Raw genomic sequence first — 22928 nt, 5'->3', positions numbered from 1 at the left:
CTAGCACAATTTAGGCTGCTTTTTCTTAATTTTTGTATTTTAATTTAAAAGATTTAACTGATGAAGGAAAAAAACCTTTCAAATGTGAAAACGATATTTTATAAAAATAATTTTAAAAAATTTTCTACTTAAGTTTGCAACTCAACTCCAAGTGCATCTTCTGCTGCAATGAAAATAACGAAACCTTAAATGTCAGAAGTTAAATCTTTTATGGCAGCTGTTTCTATTTTTCTAGTCGGTATTGGCATATTTTGATCAAAGTGCAGGATCATAATATTAAATATGATGAAAAACGTAGACACTTGATTATAAAATTCCCATTTTATTACTAATTATTTCTTATAATTGCTTAAAAATCAGTTCTACCGTAAGTATCATATACAACTTAGAAAGATCCATCTGTTCTGTATAATTTGGGATAAATATTTTTTTTAATTTTGCATTTTTCAAGTTGTTGTGTGCATCTAATAATAATGCAGAGTATTTTGTAGTAGTTTTTGTATTTCATGTCAAAAATATTAATTAATCAGATCATTTTTTAATGTTTATTCCCCACTGATATTTTCCCTTTTAAAAAAAATAAATAAATAAAACCTTACTCATTGTTGCTAATAAAAAGTCGCTAAATAAATCTTGGTTTTGTTAAATTGGTTGATTTTCTAAAAGAATTTACTTAATACTTAATTGTTCTAATACTATGGTTTATTAATTGCTCTATTCCGTGAGGAAGACTGTAAAAAATAAAACAGATCATATTTTTACATATAGTCAGTTTTTTCTATCACATTTTACCGTAATTAAACAAATCATTTCTTAAAACTTTATTTCTTAATAAACCATTATTTAGAAATCATTTTTTGAAAGAACATATTTTTATATTTAATTTGTGGCTCATTTATTAAAATGTTTTTACAATTTTCAATGAGGAATTATTCCCTGTTAATTATTATCTCTCTGCAGCACAAAAACTGTAAAAACCCAAATATTGTTTGTCATTTATTTATATATTAAATGATATTTGTAATTTTATATTATATTTACTAATTGTAAAATATGACAATGTCCAAGTGAAAATTGTTTTTGAATGAATCTTTTTATAAAATTTAAGTAAAAAAAAAAAGGTTTTATTCCATGAACTTATATACACAAGTTTTAAAAGTAAATATGCATTTGGCATATATATTTAATGAAATCTATTAATGTTGATTGACTCATTTTCAAATTCAGTTTAGAATTATAATTTTTTTTAAAACTGAATTTCCTCGCTTTTTGTTTGTTTTTTGTTTATATACTGATGTTAAAAGGTTTTTTTTTACCTAGGTCACCCCTAGAGTAATGATACTCCTATTACCTGTGGGCATAAAAGCTTCCCAGGTTTTTTTTTTAAAAAAAAGCAAAGGCTAGGTAATTCTTTTCTCTTTTTAGTTCATTTCGATTTGGTGTCAGACTTACTTTTTAAGCACTCTTTGATATATTTCCCCGTGCTATAACAATCATCAGGTTTTGGCAGCAATTGGGAAGTGTCTTGGAAACAACTGGAAAAAAAAAATCACAAAATGAAGCAAATTCGTTGGTTAAAGCTAGTATTAAATCCTTGGCTAGTCACAATCTATTGATATTTCTTTTCAATTTATTGCTAGCAAAAAACTGCACGCTAACATTTGGTGGTTTCAATTGAGAAAACAGATATGGCATTGAAAATATCCTAATTGTGTAAATGAAATTGGAAAAAAAAGAAATACAAACCCAGAGAATATACTTAATCGTGGCTTCCAGGCAATTTATTAACTTTTTTTAAAATTCATTGCAAGTTAAGTAGCATTTTGACTACTTGGTTATAGTTGGCTCCAAAAAGTTATCAAGGTTTCCTCTGTACATTAAATTTAGGATTGTGTAGTTATTTAAGCTCTTTTTGCTATTAAAATCTGTAATCAATGAACACTATATATATATATATATATATATTTTGTTGTTCCAATCCTCTAAAAGTTCCTCTTGAAATGTCAAGGGAAAAAAAATATTTTTTTCATTTACTTTTTTCTAGATTTTTATAACACAAAGATATTTAAATATTGTGTAAGCACCTAAGGGGGAAGTTTAGTGATTTACTTATTTTTGCTGTCAAGGGAAGAGGAGAGAAAAGAGCAATGATTACATTAGACATTAAAATGTCTTTCTTTTTTCAAAGTAAAAGAAATATTGTGTTTAACAAAAAATTTAGAAAGAATTACACTTGGATAAAATTTCTTTAATGTCAAGGGTTTTAACAAAGAAGGCAAATACAAATGATTACAAATATAGGCAAATACAAATGATTACAAATACAAATGATGAAGGCAAATACAAATGATTAAAAATATTCTACTTCAAATTTTATAAAAGGAATTAAAATGTAAATTTTGTTTACGCAAAGATATATCTTTATTTGAATTCAATCCTAAAATTATATTACTATGGCTAAAGCTGAAGTGAGGAATAAAGGGATTGTGATTTCCTTAGTTTTGGTGACCAAAGGGAAACTGAATCAAAAATTGCCTAAAAATATGCTTACATAATACATTTATTCCTAAACATTGACACATATTTAAGAGTTAATAAAATTTATAAAGATTATGTTAAGATTGAAATTACATAATTCTCTGATAATGAAGTACAGTACAGAACCCATTATCCGGATATCAGAAAACCAAAAAACCGGAACAAAATTCAATAAATTTTCCAGGCCATTTAAAAAAAAAAATTTTTTTCCTCATAATGTTCTAGAATTTTTCTTTCTTTTTTGAAAGATCATCATTTTTGAAAGACCATCATTTTAGAAATAATCATTAGTGTATTACTTCATCGTTTTTTCTTATTTTTAAGATTATTTCCAAATATTTCTTTTTTAGTTGGGTTTAACAATAAAAAAACGGCTTATTGTAGCGATTCAGAAAACCGGAAAGATCAGCTATCCGGAATAGCGATGGTCCCGATCGTTCCGGATAATTTGTTCCCTACTGTATTATGTTATGTAAAATCTTGCATCATTCTTTTTCTTTTCTATCGAGCATGCTTTCATGTTTCATAAATTACTATTCATTCGATTAATTTAATAGAGTTTCAACTTAAAAAGTTATATAAAGCGCTAAAACGTTTTAAAAGAATCAGTAAGACACTGTTAAGCTTATTTAGTCAGAAATCAATCCTAAGGTTGCAAAATATAATCAACAAGTTATATAATTATTTTTCTTACATGATTTTTACTCTTTTTAGGGGGAAAATGCCTGGTCTTATTATGTTCAGACGCCGCTGGCGCATTGGCAGTGATGATTTTGTTTTTACTGCTATTGGGGAATTCATTGTAACATTATTATGGTAAATTATTCATTTTTTATATAATCTTTCTATGTAAATGCTATTTAAATGATAATTATTGCTTGAGTACATCTAAAAATGTAATTTTCATTCTATTTCATTATTTTTTACATATTTTGAATTGATTGTTTTAAGTAATTTTATATTTATTTACAAAGCATTTACCTGTTTTAATGTTTAAAATTTTAGGTTTGTAGCTATCCTTGTTACATTTATAACTCACAGAACCCACTTAAAATGCAAGGGAGAACGGCTATTGCACACTTATCTGTTGTTTTCGTTGGTGATATTGCTATTTATTTTATTCTTAGACTTGCTAATTGGGTGGATTAGCTCTAGAGGGACCATCACTCAGGTAAGCTCCAAATTATTATTTTGTATTGCAAATCATTAATTAATCACTAACTAATTATCTAAATTTTCCCAAAACTGTCAACCGTCAAACAAATGCGTACGGCTTAAAAGCTGAAGCAGTTCGAAACAATCTCCTCTTAGAATTTTCAACTTAAGGGTTGAAGTGATTTGAGCATGCTCCAATTTTCAGAAATAATATAAATATATGGAGAGAAAGTTTTAAATAAAATCAAATTGCTAAAGAAGCAAATAGCAATTAAAATTAATTTTAAAAAACTGTCTATTTTCAAGTGCTATACATTGTAATTCTAGCTGGCCAAGCCTTACAAATAAAATGAGAGATTGAATAAATAGATCTGTAAAATAATAATAAAATCAAATATTAATTCTTCTTAATAAAACTAAATATATATTGCTAATTTCAAGAATTGAGGAAGTCGAGTCATGCTTTCTCTCGGTGGTGATCCAAATTTTTAAATTGTCATTGACCAGCTGACTCCTGACTGAGCTAAAAATTATTTATCAGTTATATAGCTAGTTAAACTGTTAACTAAACTAATTAACTGATCTATTTATTCCATACTTTCTGTCATTTTGTTTACACTGCTCAATCTGCCAGATTCTCAATGTAGTTTCTATTTTTTCTTCAGTAGGTAATGTTATTTTCTCATTGTTTTTTATTCAAAATTGTTTTTGATTAAAAGTGCTTATTTATTTGCTCTTTTGTGCAAGGCTGCAAGTGGCAACTAAAAGGGCTACTAAAATGACTCTTTTGTAGAATAGGCTACTAAAACAACTTTTTATTTTTTGTCAAAATACAGGCAAAAACAACTATTTTTATCAATTGCGATTTCATCATGTAATTACATAGTAAATATTGTTTTAATTTTACCGTATTTTAATTATTATAATATTGTTTTACACTATTATGAAAATATAAAATCCCATTCCTAACAACCAAATTTAACACAAAATTCTAAAAGCCAAAGCCTCACATTTCAAGTTTAGCATCATAAATATCTTCTTTTATACTAATATGAAGCGGTGAATATTGATAAACTAAACAAAATTAAAATGATTTTTTCAATTTTTTAAATAATTTCTTTGGCATAATGTTACCCCTTTGAATGTTTGTTAGAATAGTCCTAGTTGCTGTTCTTTCAATTTTAGTTTTCTTGCAATATAGTCAAATTTTTTCAATGGAATTATTGTGTATAACCGAACTTTGTAGGAGCGCGCATTTTTTGACTAGATCAACTTGAACACCATAATCGCAAATAATAAGTTCTAAAAATCAACATAAGCATTAATAAGAAAAAAAACTGGTTATAATTTTTAAACTTACAAGAATTTTTTATTTTCCAGACTGATGTTTTTCTTTTTGTTTTTAAGGATTTTACATAATATTAATTTAAGTTATTTTTATGAACTTTTTATGATTAACTTTTTCATAACTAGGTGGCAGTTCTTGACAGCAATTTTAATATAAGTATGAATACCCAAAAAGAAAAATAATTTTGTGGCATTGTACGAAATGTATATTAACTGGAATTGAAAACCAAACCAGCCCATTGGACAACAAGAGGACAAACATCAATTGATATAATTTTTGCAATCCATGATTGAAATATTGTAGCATTTATAAAAGTATATCTTAAAAAAAAAATTTTTTTAACCATTGGATAACCAGCAATGCAATAATGCAATCACAATTTTCTCTTGTTTTATTATTATTTATTTTCTCCTCTTGTAATAAAATTTTTTCTTTAATAATAGTATACATTATCCGGTTTATTTGACAATGTTTGGATGCGGGCTAAATTTTGATTTGTATACTTTTTGGTACTTTTCGGTTAGCCGGAAGCATGCAAAACGTCATCAAAAAATATATACCTCCATCAACTTTTTTTTTCTTTCATTTTATTTATTTTTTAAAGATGTAAAAATTAAATAAAATGAAACAAAAATTTCAAAAGAAATATTTTTGTTCCTGGTTAAACGAAAATTACCCTTTTCTTATAGCATGTTTATGCATTTGCAATTTTCTATGTTTTTGCTTGCGTCAATTTTTGGCAGCAAGCATCAACATGTCATTTTGGTATTGGTGATATTTTTCAAAATCACACAAAATGTGTAAAGTATACTAGGATTTTACCAATTTTTTAAATTCATACTATTTTCTGCTTATTAACATCTGAATTTTAATTTTATTCTAAGTTTCTACAATCATTATTTAATATTGTTTCTTTTATAATTTTTCAGACGAGGCCTAGACGTCATCTTAGTAAAATTTTATATCTAAGATTGCTAGTTATGATACCAGAAATTGTATGGAACGCTCTTGGTACTAAATGGGCATTTGCTTCTCAAGATCATTTATGTGAACCACATGAAGTCGTAATTTCAGTTCAGGTGATTATAAAGTTATTTTGTGCATTTATTTATATTACAGAGTCTATATCTAAATTTACAACAAGGAGCTACAAAATTATATCCAGATAAAGAATTGGGAAAGAGAATTATAGTGGAACTAGTCGCCTGTGGTGACCAGCTTGGTCACCATTCAAAATTATCTTGCACAACATATAGACTTTAATGGCAAGTTTTGTTGACAACTTTTTGTCAAGTAACAATTTTAATCATGGTTTTAACCGCAGTCTCAAAAAACCCTTTTTAACATAGTTTTTGACAATTTTCAAAAACCTAAAATTTTATTGTAAAGATAATTATTAGCTATTATAAATATGAAGTACATTTATAAGTAAGCATACATATAAAATTACAAGTGATCGATCAATTATGCTTTTGAATTACTTTAGCATTAAACTCTTTTTGTTTTGACAATTGCTGCCAAAAATCCAAACTTTGGTATAGAAAATATTAAATTATAAATAGACGTGTGTAAAATTGCAATTTATCCGATCCATTAATTTTTTTATTGTAGAAAATAAAGATACAAAAACAATTATCTTATAAAAATAATACTTAGTCATCTTATTCATTATATGTAAAATCATTTTTCTATTATTCCCATTATAACTCTTCTTTTCCCAGAAGCATGCGATTACCTGCAAGTAGTTTTAAATCTGTTGCTTTTTTTTTTAGTACAATGACTTTTTAAAAATATTTTTGGAAAGTGAAGTTTATGTAAGCAAAAAAATCATTTGATTTTACACAATTCTTGAATAAATGAGCTTATGCGTTAAAAATAATAAAAATCAAAATGTATTGAAATAGTAATAATTTATTAAAGGTCCTGCTCATAAACTTAAGGAATTCAAACTAATAAATAAACAAATTGACATTTATTGTTCTTTTAATAAGGAATTTTTTTTTTTTTTTTGCAAATCAGCACATTTTTTAACAATAAAAAATCTTGTAGAAACTTGTTTAATTCAAAATTTTTCTATTGCTCCCTGAATTTCCCTCAAAATCCCGTTCCCATGATTAGTCATATTCTGCTCCCTTGCAAGTAATAACAAATATTAAAAATAATAATTAAAAAATTATAAGGTAAGATCAGACGATTATTCACATATATTTTAGTTTTAATTAATTTACCTAAATTGTAGCATAAAAGAATTGAAATCAATATTTAGATTGATAATAATTTACAACTCTATTGTGAAAAATTAAAACGTTAAAAATTCTTGGTATTTTTTTTAAAAATTAAATAAAGGTACATGGACTTTTTAGATACAGATTCTTTCAATTGATGCTTAAGTACCGAAACATACTTAAAAAATAATGGTAATTTATTCCCTATTTAAGCAAACGACATGCGACTGAATATGAAATGTCATACCTTTTAGCACTACAGCATTTTTTGTTTTAATTTCATAACACTTCTCTTTCAATTTATCTGTGAGAGGAGCCTTGAATGAATAACAAATGAGTGCCTCTATTTTATATGCTATTTTTTGTTTTAGTTGAATTTGATATGAATTTGATATGAATTACAAATTAGAGCAAATGGTTTGTAAATGCAATCCTACAGGGTTAACTTCAAGTTGTAATTGCTAATTTAAAATCAGTTTGTACTAACGATAACTTATAACAGTAAGTACTGCAATCAAAACACAATATATTTATTCTAAATAAAACCTTTCAATATTTTGTTCACCTATTAATTTGAATTCCTTGCAGTTAAATTTAAAAATTAAAACATTTTTTTAAAAATTTACAAATGATATAAAGCATTTTTGCAACAGTCGGTTATGAACCAGGGGGAGCTTATGGTGGTCTACTAAATTTTGTGACCAAGAGTATAATGGAGGTAAAGGTTAATATTGCAAACCAGCTGCTTTTATTTTTTAGTTGATATATCTATCTGAAACTAGGTGAGCCTCAAACTAATGCTGGTGTTGGAACGCCAGTAATTAACAATGAGGGTTCAGTACTTTAATAGTACTATGCCATTGCAATTCATTCAAATAGTGTAAATACTTAAATGTTTAAAAAAAAAATTATTTTATTGTAGCTATAAGTAATCATTTTTAGTATGCAGTTATTTTACATATAATTATTTCCATTTACAGATTATTGCTATTTGTAGTTGGATTTTATTTGGAGTCTTGCTTCTTGCTGTTTTGTTAGTTTTTGATCCCATTAATTCTTATCGCAATAATGGAAGCAGGCATCGAGTTGCTGATGTTGAACATGGCCAGCCTCAAGCTCTTTATATTAACCTAAATTCTGATAACGTGGAAAGGGCGAAGAAAGTTTGGGAGTGGAGGTAAGTTTATCTAGGCAATGTATTATAATTCACCCTTACTAGTTATATTGGTTCTTAACATTTTCAAGGGCAGTTAAAAACCTATTACCACAGTACTTACAGAGATTGGCAAAATAATGGAAACACTTCTATTCTAACTTATTTTTTCATATTTCGCAAGAAATTAGAGAATAACTTCTGAAGTGTTTAGATCATACAATTTCTCAAATACATCAATAAAATTTAAAGCTTTTAGTGGTTTGTGGGGCTAAGCAATTCTGAACCAAGAAGAGTGTTCATGAACACCCGATTCCAAAAAATATAACAATAAGTTTGTAGCTTGCGAAATTTTTTTTCGTTAAATCATGCAATAACTGAACAAAATTGCGTAAGCTTAGCTAAAATATTTATGGAAATATGGATATTTTTATAAAAAATTAATTTTTCTGTCTTGTGTTTTCGTACTATAACAGCAGAAATATTCATTAAAAATGACAAAATTTTTAGAGTAGTTTTTTGTTAATAAAAACAAATAATTTTAAAATTTGAAGAAAAATCGTTCAAAATTGCACAAGATATAAATATTCAAAGTATTTTTTTCATATTGTCCATGAGCAGAAAACAATAAAAAAAAATTTCATAATTTTGTTCTAAATCGTGTTTGGTAACCTACGTAAAAAGTTCGATTTTAATAACTTGAAAATATAAAAAGTTTTAAGTAGCTTTCGTAATTTTTTTTAAGAAAGCTCTGATTGATAAGTGGTTTTTCATAAGCTTTATTTAGTATCATATATTAAAATTTAATGGCAAATGATAATACCCTGCAATGATGGTCCAGACAGCAAAATGTGTTAGTATAAAAAAAGAAAGCATGTGAAATAAAACATACTTCAATAGGGAATCGTTATATATAGTGTCAATGTCATGTTTAATAATGAATCTTAGGTAATAGTATAGAATATAATATGCGGAAAACCCCTTTCCATTCACAACTTTCTTTCTCAATTTACAAAAACTACTTGGGAAATTTTTAGAAGCATTTTAAATTTTCAAGATATTTAAATCGGAATTTATTTATTTTTTATATGTTACTAAATGTGATTCAGAACAAAATTTTGAAAAACGTTTTTTAAATGTATTCCCACAGCATGAAAGGATTACTTTTAATGCTCATATATTGTGCAGTTTTTTAAGAATTTTTTTCACATTTCAAAATAATATATTTGTTATTAGTTAAAAATAACTCTAAAAATTTTGTTTAATTTTATTAAATAGTCCTTCAGTTTAAGAAAGTGTTAAGTAAAAAATCCCTCAAACCTCTAAAAGCTTTGAACTTCATTGATGTGTGAGAAATTGCAAAACTTGCACACTTTTAAAGTTACAAAATTATTCTCTTAAGTATTTCTTGAGAAATATAAAAAAAATGTGTTAGTATAGAAGTGTTTTCATAATTTAGTTCAGCCCTTTTATGTTAGTACTTTTACCACAGCACCTATTGCCTATTATCACAATGCTAGTTATACCTATTACCACAATTAATTAAGTATCATTGATATCAGTAATAGTTAGACGATTTGTTAGCTGTCCTTGAAATTGATATGCAGCGTTTTATATCTGTCTATCTATCTACCTATATATATATTCAAAAATACTTAAAAATCTTTGAAAGTAAAGTTTCATAACAATTGAAATCTAAATGTATTTTTTAAAAAATAATTACTTTAACTCATATAATAAATAACATTTATTACGTTTAACAAGTAAATAACATTTTTTATATTTTAATGCTAATACATTCCAAAAAAAACTTTCTGAGATGGTTTGAATGTTATCCTTTGATATTCCTGTCAGTTTTCCTAAAAAGTTAAGTCTCAATTAATGTTTTATGTTTGGATCGGCAGTAAGTCTTATAAATTATCGTAGCTGCAACTTGTTATTTATGTTTCTATCAATCAAATCAATTTATTATATGAACTTTTTCTAGGCTACGTATGCTTTGTTGCTGTTTCACTAGCCAAGATGAGCAGAGTAAAAGTGCTTTTTCCACAATTTCCAAATTGTTAACTTACCATTTTGAAGTGAGTATTACCTTTTTGGCTTAAGTTTCTGTTAACGCAAGACTAAATCGCATTATCAAATTTTATCATTTTTTCCAGGATGTGGACCTTGTTCCTTCAGATATTGCTGTTGGTCTAATCCTTCTTCAACAGAAGCAGGCAGCTGAAAATGCTAACAGAGTTTCTACCTCACAACATTCTGAGAATTACTCCATTCAGTCACCCGATTCATTAACTAGCACTGGTAGGTATTTAGCATATGTTAAATGGACACTATAAATGTTCTAATTAGTTAAAGAATCAGGCAAAAACTTGTCTTAATTTATTTGATCAATTTTAGCATGAAATTATCTACAGATAAACAAGTTTCATAAATGGGTGTAAGCTTTTCATGCGTCATAGTTTATTACTTACAGTTATTATTTACTTTTTGGCACACAGTTTGCAAATGTTTCAATTACAATTATGAATACAAAAGTATGATTACTTTCTTTGAGCCGTAGCAGCTATTGCTGGTCAATACGAATTTCACTCGACCACAGTGCGGACGTAAAATATCCTCAGTTGTAGATAGATCACGGGTTATAGTCCGCTGCCCGTCAGGCTAACCGTGGGCTGTTTTTGTGGTTTTCCACTCCATGTAACGGAAATGCGGATTAGTTCCATCAAAAAGTCCTCCACTAAGACAAATTTCTCCCCATACTTGATTTCCTTGTCTTCTGGATTGGGTTCAAAATTACAAGGCTACAGAGTTGAACATTGGTAGTTTTAAGCTCAAAATTGTGTCGGTTGTTCAACGACTGTTATAAAATAACTTCTTGGCAGGAATAAAATAACTCTTGGTAAAGACATACTATTCTTGATAATTAAAAAGCCAAAATTACTAGAGATTTTGAAGGTCTTAGAAAATTTTCTAATTAGTGCTTATGTTTTTAAATGCCATCTTAAAAAATCATTAATTTGAAGATTTTAGATTGAGAAGATTTGAGTGTTAATATAATATTCATAGACACTAGTATAATTATACCAAGTGTAAGGAGCACCAAAAAAAAAGAAGAAAGACATGAATATAAGACGTACTAAGCAAAAAAACTGCAAAAGAAAGAAAATAAAAATTAAAGAAAAATGCAGAATAAAACACAAAATGCAATATATAAAGTGAATAGTGAATTTAAATGTTCTTCCCCTTTATGACATCTTGCAAAAATTATTTGAAACATTTTAGTAGTAATATTATACTGGATAATTCAAACTTTATAATTAATAAAAGGTCATGTTTCAATTATAGCATTTTAATTTTGATGATTTTTAGAAAAATTGACATTTATTGAAAAAAATTCTTTATTAAATATTAGAAGATTTTTAGCTACAGATTTGCCCGAATTGAATTTGCATTTGATAAAAATATGAATTTAATTAACAAAATTTTTTTAACAAAGTCATTAATAATTATAAGATACAAGAAATTCAATGATTTTATATGGAATTTAATTAGATTTGTTGGATATCCATTGTTCTTTATCAAATAAATAAAAGTTCTAGTGTGTTAAGTATTATCTGGTGCCAAATATGGAGAGATATCAGGTAAAGAATATAACTCTAACTGGTATTTTTTACATAATATGTATATTTAGTCGAACCTCTATTTAACAAAGTCTCTAAATCCTGATAAAAAGTTCGTTATCTGGAAAATTTGTTAAATAGAAAATCGCCATTTGATATACTACACAGCACAAAACAGGTTTTAAATTGATAAACACTAGGATTTTTGCATTTTATCATATGAAGGTTTGGTGATTTCTTCATCTTTGTCTCCCTCACAATTTATTGTTGTAGTATTTTTATTTTTCACACTGTCCTAAATATCCGATTCAGTTAATGTTTCCATGATTGCAGCTTCAGAATCAATAAAAAGAAAATCATTAGTCAGTACTTCATCATTAATTTTGTGGTTCTCTCTTAGCTGTACCCGCATTTTTTTAACCATTCAATAAAGGTTCTAAAAGAATGTCATTCTCGTCCTCCGCCCTTTCCGAATTCTCCGCGCTGACTAAGAATACAGCTTTAGCAAAACTGTTACGAATAGTACTATCTGTAACATCATAGTTCCAAGCTTTAGAAATTTCTGTTATGCTTTCTCGTAAATTGATTTTTGGCATAGATTCCTGCATGAAATGCAAATAAAAAGGGAAAAGGATTTTACCGCTTTGTCTTAAAGTGGCTGCGAAAATCAATTCAAGGTAATTTCTTCCATGAAATCTGTTCACAAGTTTGAAATGTTACGAAATATTTTGGAAAATAGGGAGAGTGGATCTTAAAGAAAAATTCATTAAATAGAAAATTCACTTCGCTATTTGGAAGTTATTTCACAAAGAAATTTCCAAAATGTTCTTGGTTCCTCGAAAAAAATCGCAAAATAGAGAAATTCGCTAAATGGAGGTTTGTTAAATAGAAGTCCGACTGTATTATTGTACTAAATATTCTTTAGTTTTTTAAATGTTATTCAACCTATAAAAAAGATTGATGTATGAAATTAATTTAATTATTGTTTATCAGTTATTTTTTTATTTAATTACACATGTTTCAATATCTGTTTACTTAAAAGATTTATTATCCAGAAAAATCTATTTTCCGAACTTTTAGAAGTCTTGACCATTCCAGATACAGGACTTTCCACTGTATATTAATCTAAACTTCAAATTTTCATTACATAGGATTTTTGATTGTTTGACAGGTGCTGTTCAAGGTAGCATTATTTCTAGTCCTGGTGTCTTAACTCCTCCTGCCAACCAGTTTTGGATGACACTTGAGCTTGCCTGTCATTTTATGAAATTTGCTGAAGGAAGCTACGGCTGGCCTATGTTTCTTTACACCAACTGTTTCGCAGGAATGTGCCAAATATGGAGAGACATCAGGTAACTGTAACTCGTCTTTAATGTGTATTTATCCTGCATATGCAACTGTAACTGGTCTTTTGCATAATATATTTATTCTGCAGGATATCTCAAAAAAGGTTAAGGCAAACTCTTAGAGGAAGTAAGGTTTTAGAATTGCATAGGATCTGTGCCGGTTCCTAGCTACACTGCATGTTTTTATATTTATGTCGGTATATGTTATGTAAAATATTTATCTATGCAACAATCTAAGTGTACACTCGGCAAAAAAACGATATCACCATGAATGACTTTTGTTCTAATGATCGGATTTTCACAAACTAAGTGTTGAACTTAACGGTTCCCGGGGATGACCTCAAATATGCTAATTAATTAGTGCTAACTATTAATTAAGTTACGAAATCAGACACAAAAACGTACTTTCTCTGAATAAACATGTATTTTTTTTTTACATATTTGAAATCCTGACCCTTAAAATAGGGCAAAATTTAAAAAAACTTTTTTTGTATTTTATATTTTGGTACAAATATAATTCCAATAATCTAACCTGTTTTTTTAGTAACTACTAGACTGTTTTTTATAATTAAAAAATAGCAAAATGTATTTTTTGCTTGTACTTAGAAGACTAGGAAAAAATATATAAACGGGACACGGGTGTCCAATCTGCATCAAAGGGTTTTAAAGTGCTATTTTTTGCATTCATTAAGAGAATGCATTTTTAAAAAAAAAAACTTTAGTTATAGGTATTTAAAAGGACATATAAAAAATGTATTTATCTTGCATTTTTCTAATTATAATCAAATACGGATAATTTATAATCCCAACAAATCTATATTTTTAAATCGATATTAATAGATAATATTTCCAGACTTTTAACATTCATTTATGTCTAAGAAATGATACGAAAATTTATTATCATATTTAAATACTATGTTTTTGAAAAATGTTGATTGCTTAAATGGTTATGATATGTTCATAATAATCAGTGCCGTAGTTTTAATGCGTGTTCAAGGGGGTTATTGATTATCTTCTTCTAATGTATATATATATATATATTCTCTAATATATATATATATGTATATATTCTCTAATATATATTCTATATATTATATATATATTCTCTAAACGTTTAAATTACAAAAAATGAGGAATGAAAACTTTTTTATATCTACTTCCTACTTACCGTGGAATAGTTGATTAATTAAGTAATATATATTTAGAGTTGCTTTTGTCCCCAAAACTACACCTATCACTAAATTTTTAATTTTTTTGTGCTTTCACTGTGTTATATTTATTAACATTGAAATTTCAAAAAATTATTAACGGTATTTATTTTAATATAAAAGATTTTTGTTATCAATACTCAAATGCTGTGGTCTATCATAATTTAATTCAATTGAATCAACTTTTTTATGTATTTTTTATAGGTGCTGTGCCTGCTGTTGCAAACCTCCGAGCTATATTGTTGATGATAACTGTTGCCAGTGTCATACCGCTGCTTTAAAATATGTCACAGGCCTCACCGATGAAGATTTGATTTTTGTCTCTTTCCACAATAGAGTCTATGAGATACCCTTCTATGTAGCTATTGATCACCAAACCTGTTCTGTCGTTGTTGCCATTAGAGGAACTCTGACTCTATCAGATTTATTGACAGATCTTACGGCTGAGTGTGATCGACTTTTTACCGACAATTGCCCTCAAGGTATTTTCTGTCATCGAGGCATGCTGAGGGCTGCTATGTTTGTTAAGAATAAATTGGAAGAGAGCCATGCCCTGAGCGATGCATTTGCACTCCATCAAAGTTATTCACTCACAATAACAGGCCATAGTTTAGGTGCAGGGACTGCTGCTCTTCTTTCAATGCTCCTTCGTCCTATTTATCCAAACCTCCGTTGTTTCTGCTTCAGTCCGCCAGGTGGCCTTCTGAGTTTCGAAGCTGTTAAATACTCAGAAGATTTTGTTATGTCAGTGACCTTGGGGGATGATATAGTGCCAAGATTGAGTGTGCCAAATGTAGAAGATATGAAAAGAAAGATACTTAGTTGTATTTTAGATTGCGAACAGCCAAAAGTGAGTGATGGTTGCTTTTAAATTTATGCATGTATTTTATTAATTTAAATTTAAAGTTTAAGGTTCTATGTAATCAGTGCTACAATTTTTTACCAGAACGTCTGAGTCTCTTAAACTGAAATTTAATAAAAATATTTTTTGTTCCTACAAATAAAATCCCTACAAAATAATGTATGCATTGTCTAATAAAAATGCATTAAAAATTCATTGTGTAATTATGATAAGTTATTTCTTTATATACTAATGTATTGTGTAGTTTTTGTATTAATTATAAATGTAATGTTAGATTGGGTTGTTAATTAAGATGTTGTTAATTAATTTGGGATGGATGTTAAAAAAGGAAAAACTGTTGTTATTGTCTAATAATAGGTTATAGCTCTTGAATATACTCTGAAGTTAAGAAACTTGAAACTAACAATTAGGATTTTAACATTAACTCAGAAAAGTATTATTTATAAAAGTAATTATTTTAAATTTAAACTAAAAGTTTCTATATTATTTGTTTTTGTATTTTGTTCCCATGCTCCATCTTTTAAAGAAATAAAAACGCACAACAAATAACCTTCGTCATTTTTAAAAGATGTTGATGCCTATCAAACATTTTAAATAATTTTAATTTTGAAAAGATTTTATTTTGTTAATGCTAAGCTGTTAAAAAAACTTTTACTTTTATTTAAATATTTATTTGGAAATGCAAGCAACATAAAGTAATGATAATTCTATGTAAAATCGATGTATGAAGTGGATAAAATATCGTTTCATTTTTCTAACATTTAGCACAATTTACATGGATGGTTTATTAAAACTTAAATGGAAGAATGTAAAAAAAAGTACTAAATTTTAAATGATTGTCAACAAGGAGGATCGACCCCCCTTTTAGTGAGTAACTAAGGGTGCCAAACTATCTCAATTGCCTTAAATACCAGTATTGTACCCAAACCCTAAATTGTGATTAACTGGAAAACCTTATAGCTGAAATGAAGATGCGCAAACACCAGACAGGAATGTCTTGCAGTTCCCAGGCCTTAATGCAATGTTGCCCTAAATGCTCAAATCTTTGAGCAGAATAAACCTCACAATTACAAAGTATATGTCATGAGGTTTCTTCTTCAAGATGACAACCTTGACAAAGAGGATTAGATTCAGTACCCATTATATATAGGTGTCTCCTGGGGGTGCAGTGTCCAATTAGAAGACCATTGATCTTCCTCAAACTGTTTCTGTTTAGCTTAAGGAGCTTTTTTTGACGTACACTAGGACAGTACTGATCCAGCTCTTAAGCTTGTCTCTGACCATCTGAGTTGTGCCATTGCTCATAGGCAATTTTGCCATAGAGCTTGAATATAGATGCCCTGAAAATGACAACCTCGACAAAGAGAATTAGATTCAGTACCCATTATATATAGGTTTCTCCTGAAGGTGCAGTGTCCAATTAGAAGACCAATGAACTTCCTCAAACTGTTCCTGTTTAGCTTAAGGAGCTCTTTTTGACATACACTAGGACAGTAATGATCCAGCTCTTTAGCATGTCTCTGACCATCTGAGTTGCGCCATTGCTCGTGGGCAATTTTGCCATAGAGCTTGAATATAGATGCCCTGACGATGACAACCTCGACAAAGAGGATGAGATTCAGTACCCATTATATATAGGTGTCTCCTGAGGGTGCAGTGTCCAATTAGAAGACAAATGATTTTCCTCAAACTGTTCCTGTTTAGCTTAAGGAGCTCTTTTTGACATACGCTGGGACAGTCACGATTCAGCTCTTTTGCTTGTCTCTGACCGTCTGTGTTGCGCCATTGCTCATGGGCAATTTTGCCATTGAGCTTGAATATAGATGCCCTGAATGATGTGGGAGAAATTCCCAAGGAACTTGTGAAAATTACAATTTTATTGTTTTAAAAGTCCCTCTTCATATTGATTGAAAAAGAATCTCCTTCCTCTTCAACTGTAAAAGAGGTATAAATGGATGAGGGATAAAGAATAAAAAACATCAAGAAAATAAAATTAAATTTTTTTTTCGAAAAACCCCAGAAAGCAAGGCAGGACTCATAAGAGGGTACTATTTTATTTTGCCACCTTGCCCATCGTGCCAAAAGGGCTTGCACTGGTTATGTAGCATTGATTTGAAATATTATACCCTCTATTTTTATCTTATGCGTTTGTTTTAAAAGTATATTTTGTGAATACTTACTTTCTATTTTCAGTATAAAATATTTTTACAAAAATTGTTTCATTGTCTGGGAAAGAAACAGTCTCACTCAGATACAACTACTGCTCCTTTATCTAGGCCTTTATTGGAGAATTTTGGTCATACAAATTCTAGTGGAAATTATACTACAAATAGTTCACAGGTATTTTTTTTACTTTTTAACTTTAATATTTTGAAAATGAAAAAAAAACAATTTGGTACAATAATATTTACATGTGTTAAATTGACATAATTATTAACTAAGACAGTGTTAAAATTTAATAAATCGTTATTGAGAAATTAAAAACTGAAAACACTGACACCTATTTCATTTTGTAAGCAAATTAAGGGGAGTTTAAAGGCAACTATTAAAAGCACTTTCGATTTCCCTGCAGCAATCAAACAGGTTTTGATGTTTTTAATCTCTTTTTCCTCAGTGATTTTTCAACAAAATCTGATTGAATTTTCTCTCCACACTTAAATTTTAGTATGCAAGCCCTAATTTTACGTCTTTTTTTTTAATAAAGATTTCAAAAATATATATTAAAGGCAGTCTTCATAGGAAATTCTCTATATTTCAGAATAAAAATAAAAATTTCAAGAGCTTGCTATAGTATGTTATTGAAAGAATGGAATTTTCAAAAACTGTAATGTTAAAATATGAATTGTTTTATAATAATTTCAGGAGTTCTTGAAAAATATTTTCAAGAACTTGAAATACTATGTTATTGAAAGAATCAAATTTTCAAAAACTGTAATGTTAAAATAAGAATTGTTTTGTAATAATTTCAGGAGGGTTCATCTGAAGGCAGTATGAGTAGTGGTCAAAATACAACACACTCACGCCCATCAGCCCCTGTTCCACTGTATATTCCTGGTCGCATACTGCACTTAACACCTACAGACTCCAGGTAGCTCTTATTTTGTACTTAATATATATTGTACTCCACTGTATGCCAATACAGTGGAGTTTTTATAACTCAAACAGTATTAAATCCTGAAAATATATCAAACGATTGAAAATTCATTTTATAGAAAACTGAGTTACATCACCTTAATTATAATAATAATCATCACTTTTATTTATTTATTTTTTACTTGGACAGGTAAAATTTTATTTGAAGCAAACAGCTTTAACCATTTTTCCTAAGCTAAGTATCATTTTTAAAATATTTCCCAGTTACAAAAATGTTAATAAAGACTAATTTGGCACACTTAACAATCAATATTTTCAAAATCTTTGTAAAAAAATTCAAATGTAATGAATGGAAAAAAGATTTAATTTTTCTTTTATAAATTGCTTCTAACAATAAAAAAATTGTAATTTACAATTGAAATCATTTTCTTTATATTTTTCAATATACTTAACATACTGTCCAGGAAACTTTGAATAAAACACTAAACATTTAAGTGTTAGTTTTAAAAACACTAAGCATATCAGTGTTACGTTATTTGACTGTTTGGAGCCCTAGTACCTTTTTATTTCATGTAACTCTTTTTATTTTTACTGTTATTATTGAAAAAAAGTGGCATAAAGTTTTTTTCCTTTCTTGGTACATAAATGTACAGTGCGCAAAAAAACTCACCCTGAGTAACTTTTGATCTAATAATCGGATCTTCACGTTCTAGGACTCAATCTTATAAGCTTGAGGGGGTGACCTCCAATATGCTAAGTGCAGAGGATATTTTAAGTTGCGGAATCAGACACAAAAGCATATTTTCTCTGAATAAACATACCCTTTTTTTACGGTTTTAAATTTCTGAACCCTAAAATATGGTCCCAGTAGTTTGGTCAGGATAGCGCTCAAGTTTGGACCCTTTAATGTTACATTTTATTCTTTACGTATTTTACTATAACTCTAGAACTTTTTAAGCGAATTGAAAAAATTTTACTCGCAATTATAAAATTTGTTTATCTACAGATAATTCCATACAAAAAAAAATTTTAGTAAATATTTATTATTTTTTTTATTATATTTAAGAATGTTCAAAATTTTTTTTTTAATTGTGAGGTATTACAAGTTTTTGCATCATTTTAAAGAATATAATTTCACATGGCAAAATATAAAATTTGCTCAAAATCGATCGAATCGTTCGTGAGAAATCAAATTTTAAATATCTGGCTTTTTTGATATTCAATTTCTTAGGAACTAATTAACTGATTTTGCTCAAAATTTATATTTTGCCATGTAAAATTGTGTTCTTTAAAATGATGCAAAAAATTTTATGCGTTAGAATTCAAAATTTTTTTGAACTTTCTTAAATAAAACAATAAAAATGATAAATATTTAATTAAAAAAATTTTTTTTTCTGGAATTATCTTTGGATAAATAAATGATAGAATTGAGTGCAAAGATTTTTCAATTGGTTTAAGTTTTCGTGATATGGCCGAATATGCAAAAAATAAAATTAACATTAGGGGGTCCAAACTTTGGATTGCACCCCTGAGCAAACCATGGGGGCCATATTTCCCAGATTATGGCTGCCCTTTATATTTTGGGGATCAAAAATCCGAATCCGTGGAAAAAGAGGTACGTTTATTCAGAGAAAGCATTTGCTTGTGTCTGATTTCATAACTTAAAATATCGCCTGCACCAATTAAATTAGCATTATTTGAGGTCACCATTAAAATCGAGTTTTAGAACGTAGAGATCCGATCATTAGATCAAAAGGTATTCAGAGTGTCCATTTTTTTTAGTACTACACAAAAATTTACTTACTATATTTGTCATGTAATTGAAATAAAACCCTGTTATTTATTAAATAAAATCCGCTACTTCATTTGTTAATATATATTATTATTTTGTGAGTAACGGGTAGACCAAACAATTTCCTTTTCTACTATTGATAGACTTGTTAATAAACGCCTGGCACAGAAATTCGTGACAAAATACCTTAAATATTATTATTTTGTTTAAGAAGGATTCTGCCTCATAATGCTTTGTTTGTATAAGATGTTATCTCACATTACTTCGTCCATGTTAGATTGCATTCCATGATACTTTGTCAGTGTGACATTCTATTACATAACACATTATCTATATGAGATTCCAGAATACTTTGTCCATGTGGATTCTGTTGCATGATGCATTGTCAGTAGGACATTTTATCCCATGATCAGTGTAACATTCTGTTACATTACGTTTTATCTATATGAATTTCTGTTGCATGATACTTTGATGTGGATTCTATTACATGAGAATTTGTTCTCATGTGGATTCTGTTACATACTTTGTCCATATGAGATTCTGTTACATTATACCTTGCCAGTAGAGCATTCTATCCCATGATACTTTGTCAATGTAATATTCCATTATACAATACTTTAGTCATTTGGAGATTCTGTTGTATAATACTTTATCAGTGCAAGATTCTATTGTATAAAAAATATATTCCATGATTCTGTGTAAGATTCTATCCCATCAATGCCCTACAAAATTTTGTATGATATTCAATCTCACCATTCTTTGTTAGCCTAAGATTTTTACCAAAAATATTTTCATAGGAACTTGTATTATTATTTTCTTTATCTTTTATATAAATTTTTTGTACTAGCAAATTGTTTGCGCATTGAGTTATAATTCAATTCTGCGAACAATTACCCTCTGAATTGGATGACTTTGAAATTACCATTGTAAAGTTCTGTTATATATTGTAAGTTCGTATGATTTTTATAACATTACTCTTTTTTCCTTTCAGCTACACTGGAAGATGGGTGACCGCTGACTACTTTAACCAAATTATTATAAGTCCTAGAATGGTTACTGACCACATGCCTTACACTGTGCACTCTGGTCTAAAGCAGTTAATAGGGAGTTCTGGAAACTTTCCATAACACATACTTTCCTCTAGTAGTGAAAGTGATACAAAATGTTTTTATAATCAATAAAATGGAAATACGTACGATTTGCCATTTCAAAGTTTTCTCCAAAGAGCCTAATTCACAAGTTATAAGAAATGGTCTCAATTAATTCTAGTAAAAAAGGAGATTTATGGCAAGTATTTGTTGGTGAAAAATATTCAGAGAATATTTTTATGTTTTTATTTATATTGTACAAAAATGTATCTTTACAATATGACTTACAGTAGATAGTCTATTTATCTAATACATATAGATACTATTGATGTCCTACTTTTTTAGTTTTGGTGCTGTCTTTATTGTTTTATTTTATAAAGCACATTATTTTTAGTGTGAATTTTGTTATGGATAAAGCGTGAAGGAAAGATAAACCTTAAGGATGGGGTTTTTATCAGTTAAAGCCTGGAGTATCTTCAATGCTTTATTTGGCTGAAACCATAAAACCAAAATTTACAATATATATTGGTAAAGCAATATATTATTAGGTGATATATATAGGTATAGTGCCCACAAGCCCCTTGTGATATTAGGATTCACTATAATGATTTTTTTTTTTACTTTAAAGGTCATTGCCTGGTATTCCTGACATTAGTATTTTTTTACGGTTATGAACTATTACCCGGTGTTATTGCACTAGTGTTTATGGTCAAGGGCTATCAAACAGGTAATAGTGTGGTTTGTAAATACCGGCTTCAGACTTCTTAGCTTTAATTTTGCTTTATTAGTTACATTTCTATTAAATGGAAAGTGAAGGTTTACAAAAATTTTACCTCTTATATTTTTTCTCTATAATGACTTGGAATGAAACTGCTATATATTGTTAAAAAGCACACAGACTTTATTTGTTTTAAAAAAATGAGTGATTTCATGCTTAACTGTTAAAATATACTTTCATTATTTTCAGAAATCAAACTTTCATAATATTTGCTACTCATTAATTATGCTTGAATTAAATTGTATTGATTATGTCTTTACACATTTCTATCTAAGGATAGAAGGATTTAAAAGATTACGACTAATAGCTACCAAAAGCTATTAAATTTTACTTTTTCTTATTTGCCTTAACGGATTTTTATAATCCCTAATTTTTTTCTGAATTTGTTTAAAAGGCGATATTTATTTTAAAATAATGCAATATTTAAATTTAAAATGTTAAATTATCATATTATCAATCTTCAAAGTGTATTTCTTTTTTAGTCTTATATATAATTAAAAATATATAGAGAACTTTAAATACTTAATTGATATCATTTGTTTATTAATTGATGTATTTTTATTATATGTTGTCATCTTTTAAATTAGTACATTAAATAATATCAAGATCTATCATATTTTAAGAATGTAAGTTTCTTTAATAGTTAAAATCATCAAATTTTAAAGTGTTTTAAGATGCAAATTATAACATTAACCAATGACTTTATTATATTACTACCT

The 22928-nt window shown here is 28.0% G+C and overlaps 1 protein-coding gene across 1 annotated transcript; it reads left to right on the top strand.

Annotated features, from left to right (window-relative positions):
* Positions 1-165: 165 nt before the first annotated feature.
* On the top strand, positions 166-21630 carry LOC107438071 (diacylglycerol lipase-beta). Its single transcript, XM_016050242.3, has 12 exons — positions 166-367; positions 3253-3354; positions 3544-3709; positions 5971-6120; positions 8247-8443; positions 10407-10500; positions 10579-10723; positions 13214-13394; positions 14801-15446; positions 17652-17798; positions 18428-18546; positions 21335-21630. Exons 2-12 carry the CDS (start codon positions 3260-3262, stop codon positions 21468-21470), a joined length of 2076 nt encoding a protein of 691 aa, XP_015905728.1. The 5' UTR covers positions 166-367; positions 3253-3259; the 3' UTR covers positions 21471-21630.
* Positions 21631-22928: the final 1298 nt, after the last annotated feature.

Source organism: Parasteatoda tepidariorum, chromosome 9 (assembly GCF_043381705.1).
Source record: "Parasteatoda tepidariorum isolate YZ-2023 chromosome 9, CAS_Ptep_4.0, whole genome shotgun sequence".
Taxonomy (NCBI): Eukaryota; Metazoa; Arthropoda; class Arachnida; order Araneae; family Theridiidae; genus Parasteatoda; species Parasteatoda tepidariorum.
Note: the sequence above shows the minus strand (reverse complement) of the source record. Positions and strands in the feature narration are given on the sequence as shown.

Excerpts from the sequence above, each read along its gene's own strand:
- LOC107438071 (XM_016050242.3), top strand. The coding sequence starts at position 3,260 with ATGCCTGGTCTTATTATGTTCAGACGCCGCTGGCGCATTGGCAGTGAT. Across the intron at positions 3,355-3,543 it reads TTCATTGTAACATTATTATG|GTTTGTAGCTATCCTTGTTA; the intron begins GTAAATTATTCA and ends TTAAAATTTTAG. Across the intron at positions 15,447-17,651 it reads TAGATTGCGAACAGCCAAAA|TATAAAATATTTTTACAAAA; the intron begins GTGAGTGATGGT and ends TTCTATTTTCAG.